At 44.6% G+C, this 9,115-nt stretch overlaps 1 protein-coding gene across 1 annotated transcript; it reads left to right on the plus strand.

Moving 5' to 3' along the window:
• Window positions 1–5,309: 5,309 nt before the first annotated feature.
• On the plus strand, window positions 5,310–8,711 carry LOC110495692 (transmembrane protein 182). Its single transcript, XM_021571074.2, has 3 exons — window positions 5,310–5,890; window positions 6,028–6,261; window positions 7,892–8,711. The coding sequence occupies exons 1-3, from the start codon at window positions 5,611–5,613 to the stop codon at window positions 8,092–8,094; spliced, it is 717 nt and encodes a 238-aa protein (XP_021426749.2). The 5' UTR covers window positions 5,310–5,610; the 3' UTR covers window positions 8,095–8,711.
• Window positions 8,712–9,115: the final 404 nt, after the last annotated feature.

The following is a 9,115-nucleotide window of genomic DNA, read 5'->3' on the forward strand; positions in this document are numbered from 1 at the left end:
AAGAAACGTGAAAACAGTCCCGTGTGGCACTGACACAGGAAACAATCACCCACAAAATACCCAAAGAATATGGCTGCCTAAATATGGCTCCCAATCAGAGACAACGATAAACACCTGCCTCTGATTGAGAACCAATCCAGGCAACCATAGACTTACCTAGACACCTAAAAGAACACAACCCCACATAAATCACCCATGTCACACCCTGGCCTAACCAAAATAATAAAGAAAACAAAGATAACTAAGGCCAGGGTATGACAACTATACAGTCACCTCATGGCAGACCTTGTGGATCTGTTGCCATATGTTTGGGTTTTCTGTTTAATTAACAAAAATACTGAGTGGAGGGGGAGCCAGACCATTTAGGATCTTGAAAACAAGACATGCGTCGGTGTATTGCACAAGATTTTCCCGACTCAGGAGCTCATGCTTTCTGAGGATGTAACAGTGATGATGGCTATTAGGCTTCCTATCAAGCACTTTGAGAGCCTGTTTGTAGACAGACTGAATAGGTTTTAATGTTGTACAGCAAGCTTGGGCCCAACTAGTCAAGCAGTATGTTAAGTGGGGGAGTATCATAGATTTGAAATACAGTTTTGCTACCTCTGTAGTCAAAGAATGTCGTATAAATCGGAAATTAGCTAGGTTGAATTTGATTATCTGAATTAGCTTTTTCACATGCTTTTTAAAAGAGAGATTGGAATCAAGTGTGGTACTTAAGGTACTTAAAATCAGATACCACCTGGAGCTTCTCCCCTGACACATAGACATCTGGTTCAGTAGCATCTGTTGCCCTCTTAGTGAAGAACATGCAAACAGTTTTTTTCACATTGAGATGCAAACACGAGTCACTGAGCCACTTTGTAACCTGGACCATTACAGTAGTGAGTTCTTGTGCAGCTTGTTGTTTGCTCTTTGCATGCACATATATCACTGTATCATCTGCATACATTTGAACTTCAGACCAAGTACAGACAGAAGGCAGATAATTCATGTACAGGCTGAACAGGAGGGGCCCCAGTATTGACCCTTGGGGCACGCCCACATCATAGCTAAGAGTGGGCGACAGCTCATTGCTCACTCTGACACACTGAATTCTGCCTTCAAGGTATGATTTCATCCATCTCAAGGCATCAGGGGAAAATTTGAACTTGGACAGTTTTGTGATGAGAATCTTATGGTTAACAGTATCAAAAGCCTTCCTTAGGTCCAGAAACACAGCCCCAACAATGCCCCCTTTGTCCATCTTGGACTGGAGGGCGACACTGGAGGCTCTGGACTGGAGGGCGTCGCTGGAGGGTCCAGACTGGAGGGCGACTCTGGAGGGAGGAGACGCAGAGACAGCCTGGTGCGTGGGGCTGCCACAGGGCCCATCAGGCTGGGAAGACCTACAGGAGGCCTGGTGGGTGGAGGAAGCACCGGATGGACCGGGCTGTGGGGGAGCACTGGCGCGCAGCCTTGGCACCACTCCTCCAGGCTGGATGACCACTTTAGCCCGGCCCCTCCAGAGTGCAGGCATAGGTTGAACCGGACTGTGGGGGAGCACTGGAGATCTGGTGCTTACCACTCTCACCTCTCCACTTGGCTCAATGCCCACTTTAGTCCGGCACGGGTGGAGCGCAGGCATAGGAGGAACTAAGCATTCCCAGCGCACCGGAGACACAGTGCGCAGAGCCGGCGCAGGATACACTGGGCCGAAACGGCGCATCGGAGACCAAGCGCACTGAGCTGCCACATTCCGCCCTGGCTGGATGCCCACTCTCGCATGGCACTTGCGGGGGGCTGGCATATAGTGCTCCGGGCTATGAGCGCGCCCTGGAGACACCATGCGCTTTACCGCATAACACGCTGCTTCCGGTAAGCACGGGGAGTTGGCTCAGGTCTATCGCCTGACTCCGCCAATCTCCCCGTGCCCCCCCCCCCCCCAAAAAAAAATTGGGGTCTGCCTCCCGTGCCTGCTGCGCTGCCTTGCATCATATTGCCGCCTCTCAGCTTTAGCTGCCTCCAGCTCCTTTTTCGGGCGGTGATATTCCCCAGCTTGTCTCCAGGGTCCCTTTCCGTCCAATATCTCCTCCCAAGTCCAGGAGTCCTGAACCATCTGCTTCTCCATACCACGCTGCTTGGTCTGTTGGTGATGGGTAGTTCTGTTAAGGGTGTCGTCGTCTGAAGAGGAGGAATAATCGGACCAAAGCGCAGCGTGGTAAGTGTTCATGCTTTTTATTTAAACTGAACACTATAACAAAATAACAAAGAGAATGAACTAAACCAAAACAGTCCTGTAAGGAGCAGAAAACACTAAACAGAAAATAACTACCCACAAAGCATAGGTGGGGAAAAAGCTACCTAAGTATGGTTTCCCAATCAGAGACAGCGATCGTCAGCTGTCCCTGATTGAGAACCATACCCAGCCAAAACAAAGAAATACAAAATATAGAAAAAAGGAACATAGAATGCCCACCCAAATCACACCCTGACCAAACCAAAATAGAGACAGAGAGATTTTTATAAGGTCAGGGCATTGACAGTTGGTAGTTATGGAAAATATGGTCAAATCCATAACATCTGATCAATAAACATAATAATAATAATTATGAAATAGATAATACAGATCCTAATCTAACATTTTCAGGTAGTGAGAGTGACCCGTCTGGACTCTTCTATAACATGCCATTTGCTTCCAAAATCAGATTTGCTAAAAAAAAAGTGCACTTTTTCCTTTATGATCAACAATTTATAGAAGGAATGAGGATGTTTATTGATAAATAAATATTTCTCTCTCTGTCAGAATGTGGCCAAGTCCTCTCTACTCTCCAGAGAACAGTCCCCCTCCCCTGGGATGGACTATACCGATGAGCAGGTGTCACACCCTGTCAGGGTGTGATCTGAGTGGGCGTTCTATGTTACATGTCTAGTTTGTCTATTTCTATGTTTGGCCTGATATGGTTCTCAATCAGAGGCAGGTGTTAGTCATTGTCTCTGATTGGGAACCATATTTAGGTAGCCTGTTTGGTGTTGGGTTTTGTGGGTGATTGTTCCTGTCTCAGTGTTTGCGCCAGATAGGGCTGGTTTGGTTTTTTACATTTCTTGTTTTGTTAGTTTATTCATGTATAGTGTCTATATTAAAGAACCATGAATAACCACCACGCTGCGTTTTGGTCTGCCTCTCCTTCACTTCAAGAAAACCGTTACACAGGGTGGGCCTGGAGGTCGGTGTCTGGGATAGGGTCGTCAGTTCACCAGAGCCAGAAAAGCTCCAGACCCTTCTTCACTTCATAGGCTCTCTGAGAAGAATGACTCTGGTCTCAGGGACCAGGAGCCTGGTTAAGAGGTTGTGGATACTCCTCCTCTGCTTCCACCTCCCAGGCTGGGTCCCAGAGCATCAGGACACCACAAGGGCAGCGACACAGAACCCCCTCCTAAGGCAGGCTTCCAGGGGCTCTCGCAGTCCACCCACCCCGTGAGAACCAAAGAACTGGAGGAAGAAGACTGGGGCAATGTGGGCCAGGAGAAGGAAGAGCAGGCCAGCTGACCAGGCAGGGTGTTACAGTCCTGGACATATCATGTCATAGTGCAGGATGAACATGCTCTCTGAACAGATCAGGGACCGTAGTGAGTCAGAAACTATGAACCTCTATGACAGTCTAACATCCTCTCATTTAAAAAACCACATTAAAACATCTCTAAATATCTTTGTATTAATATTTGTTTTTTTGTCTAATGGGTATGTTAATATGAACAAATTTTGGATATTTAAGATATACAATGCCTTCAGAAAGTATTCACACCCCTTGACTTTTTTCACATTTTGTTGTTTTTGTTGCCTGAATTTAAAACGGATTATATTGAGATTTTGTGTCACTGTAATAACCAATATTGTCAAAGTGGAATTAGGTTGCATGTACTCACTCTGTGGTGCAATAATAGTGTTTTAACATGAATGACTACCTCATCTCTGTACCCCACACACACAATTATCTGTAAGGTCCCTCAGTTGAGCAGTGAATTTCAAACACAGACGCCTCGCAAAGATGGGCACCTTTTGGTAGATGGGTAAAATTTTGAGAAAGCAGTCAATGAATATCAATCCAATTTTATTTGTTACTTGCACTGAATACAACAGGTGTAGAACTTACCGTGAAATGCTTACTTACAAGCCCCGGTTGAAGTTATTAATTACACTTGAATGGTATAGCAATACAACCAGTCATTACAAAGATCCAGGAGTTCTTCTTAACTCAGTTGCCGGAGAGGAAGGAAACCGCTCAGAGGCCAATGGTGACTTTAAAACAGTTACAGAGTTTAATGGCTGTGATAGGAGAAAACTGGGGATGGATCAACAACATTGTAGTTACTCCACAATACTAACCTAATGACAAAGTGAAAAGAAGGAAGCCTGTGTGTGCTGCTTTCCAACAGACACTGGGAGACAAATTTATCTTTCATCAGGACAATAACCTTAAACACAACGCCAAACATACACTGGAGTTGCTTACCAAGATGACATTGAACGTTCCTGAGTGGCCTATATACAGTTATGACATGACTTGCAAATGAATCTGTAGCAATAATCAACAACCAACTTGACAGAGCTTGAATACTTTCAAAAGACAAAATATTGTACAATCCAGGTTTGCAAAGCTCTTAGATTCTTAACCTGAAAGAAAACTGTAATCACTGCCAAAGGCGATTCTATCATGTATTACTCAGGAGTGTGAATACTTATGGAAATTAGATGTTTCTGTAATACATTTTCAATACATTTAAAATAATTTCTAAAAACATGTTACTTATCGGGTATTGTGTGTGAGAAAAATATCTATATAATCAATTTTAAATTCAGGCTGCAACACAACAAAATGTGAATAAATCAAGGGGTGTGAATACTTCCTATTCTGTTTTCCTGTTTTGAAAAAAAAAACCCGCTTTATTAGACATCTGTCATTTTGTTGAATTTTGGGGACAAAAGCACAGGCTGCGACACTCAGATAGAGGATTCCATCAGAGTCTGAGTACCAGACGGTACACTACAACACACACACTTCTATTTTATGTGTGTAAAAACATTGCAACAGTATCCCTGGAAGTGTCACACGCATGACGACAGTGATTATTTTTATGCCTCTCACTCACGTACGCACGCAACAGCACGCACACACACACACACACACTCACAGGTCTCTCCACAACATCTGATTGGTGAGTGGGAGTTGCTGGAAATAGATGAAGCATAAAGAACCAGCTCCTGTTTAGAAGCCTCCATGTCAAACACGATACTTCTGATTGGATGGTCATCGGACGGTTATATTTGCTCTGCCCCTGGACACACCCCTATGACAAAGTATTTGAGGATTTACTAATGGAAATCAAGGCGGATAGGTCTGCTACAGTACGTAGGATAGTATCTGGCTCCTTCCCTGTCCTGCTATAGGTGGAGACGAAGTCGATAGACGAATCGACATACTGGAGGACAGACAAACATCCGAACAGAGAAACAGTGACACATAAAGGCAGACGGACATACGGACAGACCGAACCACCCTGCACACCGATAGACTGACACATCTTCACAATTCACTGACCGACTGAAGACAGACAGGCCTCACTAGTGTCATGTCTCCTGCTGAGAGGCTGAGTGTGCTCCTCTTCCTAGCTGGGTTCTTCGGGGGCTTGGGGGCCCTGTCCCTGATGCTCTCCTTTGGGACAGACTACTGGCTGCTGGCCTTGGAGACCTGTGGTCCTGGGGGGGCATCAGAGACCTGGGAGGCTGGGGCCCTCAGACCTGGGGAGATGGAGGATCAGGACACTGTGACATTCTTCCACCAGGGATTCTTCTGGAGGTGCTCCTTCAGTGGGAGGAGAGAGGAGAACATGATGTGGCAATTCTGGATCAGTAAGTAGGAGAGTTCTTTTCACCTATTTATGAAATAGAAATACTGTAGCAGACAATACATTCATTGATGAATGACAAGAATGACCTGAACTGTAATATAATGAACAAAAAAAATACAACATACATTTTTTTCAAAGCCAATCAACCACACCAAAAGGTCTGTGTGCCTGCCTACCTCTTCCCATTTTATGCTTCTGAGCAAAGCACGGATTACCAGGCACCTGACACTGCAGTCTACAGGGCCTTCTGGAGCATCTTCCTTCTAGTGGGCATGGTCACTCTTATGATTGGTGTGTTTGTCATCATCTGTGCCTCTCCATTGGCCAGCCACAGGCTCTACAAAGTAGGCGGGGCACTCTTGCTCACTGGAGGTGAGTTATCGGTTGTGTTCCTCTGCTCAGACATTGCTGTCGCATGCCAAATCTTACAATGCCTGGAGAGGTATTTTTACATATCAGCTAACCACATCTTATGTTATAGAAATCTGGTGCCAGAAGGCATAGTCAATAATGTAGTGCGCAACCATTGTCTGATCAGAGCAGGGGAACACGATCATCATGAGTTACTAGCTATGGTTGGGTCCACTCAACTTTACAGGAAGCTCAAAGTTAAATTTGGACCAGTGGCGATTTTACCATCTCTTTTACATGAATTACACTATAACAGTGACAAACGTTGCCCACACAGGGTGCCTACATAAAGCTGTCCCAACAGCAGAGTCCCAACAGCAGTCCCAAGACTTTACCACTGCTACACCTGGCTATCAGCTGAGCCTTGTCTGGCAGGGAAATAGTTCATTCAGCCGCATTTACTTTCTTTAAAAAAAACATAGCTGATATGGCTGACTTGTTTTAACAAATGCGGTTTCTACTGACAATTGAGATGTACAAATTATGGCATAACGGGATATGAGGCAATCCGTAATTTTGATTAAGACATGAATGCGCGTGCTAGGACGGACGTAGTCAAATGCACAACAGAATTCAAAACATGGGCCGTTTTTACAATATTCTCCCTGTACACCAAGTCAAAAATGATAGGATAAATCTAAGGGGCATATATTAAGACAATGAAAGCTCTTTTAAAACTCAATGATAACATTTCTCTAAAACATACTTATCCTTTTCAGCTTGGAAAAGAGACCCTTAAACCCAGACTTGGGACCATACATCCACTCCACTGAATAGCAGACTAGTGATCGCTTTGCAATGCTTGCACTTAGCCACTGATTCCTTCCAAACCACTCATTGTTGAATTTGCAATTTCCAACTTGTTGTGTAATGTCCAATGGCCGATGAGCACCGGTACATTGTAGCTATCATTTCTCTTCATTATTTCTCTTCATATGACAACGATTTAAAAACATGTGCCAGTAGATTTCTGACTTGATTCATGATGATGACTGCTAGCTTGATAGCCAAGATCTTGAAAGTATGATGTTGACATGATCAGTCCAATCAAAGCTGCCATCGATATAACGTGATTTGGCGTCATTTTATCTGTGGCCAATGACCTTGATCCTTCTTGGATGGCACTTCTAATGTAACTCTATGGCAGCACCCAAGGGGCTTGAATTCTTTAGCTCTGCCCTTAGATTTGGCGGTGACGTAGTGTCCCCACGAGTGACAGAACACTGAGCCAATCACGACACAACTAGAGAATATTACCAACCCCTACGCTCCGTATTTTCCGCTGGCTGCCCCACCACCACAGAAAGCACCGAGCTAGGCTGAAACACCTGCATTTTGGAGCTGCCTTACTCAAGAAAGCAAAAAAAATGGGCCAAGTTTTGTATGCGGCTTTATTAACATTATCATATATATTTTAAAATTGTTTGCAAACTAATATGTGACACGTATTAATGCAAAAATAACACGTCAAACAGGCAACCCCACCTGCCCTGAATGACGGGTTTGCCACTAATCAGGAGACACATTTATGTTCTATTAACTTTTATTGAATGTTTCCCTCTTCCTCCCCCTCTCCCTCTCCTCTCTCCAGGTCTATGTCTCCTGGTTGTAATAATGATGTATGTAGTCTGGACCCAGGTACTGGACACTCTGGAGGACTACGCTGCCCAGCAACACCACTCCTCTCAGTGTCCAACAGTCTACCACCTCAGCATCCAATACGGGCCTCGTCCTTCCTGTTTGCTCCCGTCTCCGTCTTCTTCTCCCTGCTGGCAGCACTGCTCTTCATCCTGATTGGACGAACAGTGCGGAGGTGCCATCACAAAGTGCCAATGTAGTGACTGAGGGGGGAAACAGCCAGAGAGGAAGTTGGGAATGAACAGTGACTCCAGTGCCACAAAGGCCCAGACCTGCATGTTCAGTCTATAACAAGAGCCAGTAGTGACTGACACCATGGTCAAGTCTTTGGCTCTCACAGAGTAATACAGATGGACCATATTAAATACATTTGGAATAATCACTGTGATTAGCTTTGAATAAAAAGGCTACAGTCTCTTGGGAGTTGTGACTACATTTAATTCCACTGATTATTTGCAACCAGTTCTGGACTCTATCAGACAGTCCAGTCATGGAGGGTAATGAATTAGATTGTCCATTATCTATTGGGATAATCATGACGGACGGGACAGCGGGTTCCTAATCAACTGCAACACATCTGAATGGAAATACAGCTGGGTTCCACTACCACCACTAGAGAGCAGTGCTGCTTTAACAGTAGTAAAGTAGGAGAAATACAACACTGTTTACAGTATTCCTAACCCAAATACTTCAAGCCATCTCAGAGAGCTTCTATAGTTTCGATGGGAACAGGCGTATCCAGCCAACGTGAAGTTGCATCATTCATATGTCATTACAGCAGAGGGATTAAAAAAGTTGAAAGAGGAAATGGTGAGATAATTTATTCAATTGCCTTTTTTTTTGGACCAAACAAAAGATAATATATGTTCTGTGTTTTTTTCCTTCTTCTGTACAGTACGGTTAACTCCATATTAAAGTAACTGATACAGAAAGCCCACCATCACACCTTAATAATTGGAAAAGGCAAACATTATGAGTTCTCTCTCAGTGGCGAGGGCCTGAGTCAGTAAGACAGCGATGAGATGAGGCTGCCTGGGGGAGGAAAGGAGGGGAGGAGAAGAGGTGAAGTTGTCTCATCAGTGTGGTTTTTCTTTTCTTTGAATGTCTTTCCTCCTCTTCCTAGTCTGAGCTGTGAACAAGGTGAGCGTAATTACACTAGGAGCTTGTCACATTCACT

The sequence above is a fragment of the Oncorhynchus mykiss genome, chromosome 18 (assembly GCF_013265735.2).
Source record: "Oncorhynchus mykiss isolate Arlee chromosome 18, USDA_OmykA_1.1, whole genome shotgun sequence".
NCBI lineage: Eukaryota > Metazoa > Chordata > Actinopteri > Salmoniformes > Salmonidae > Oncorhynchus > Oncorhynchus mykiss.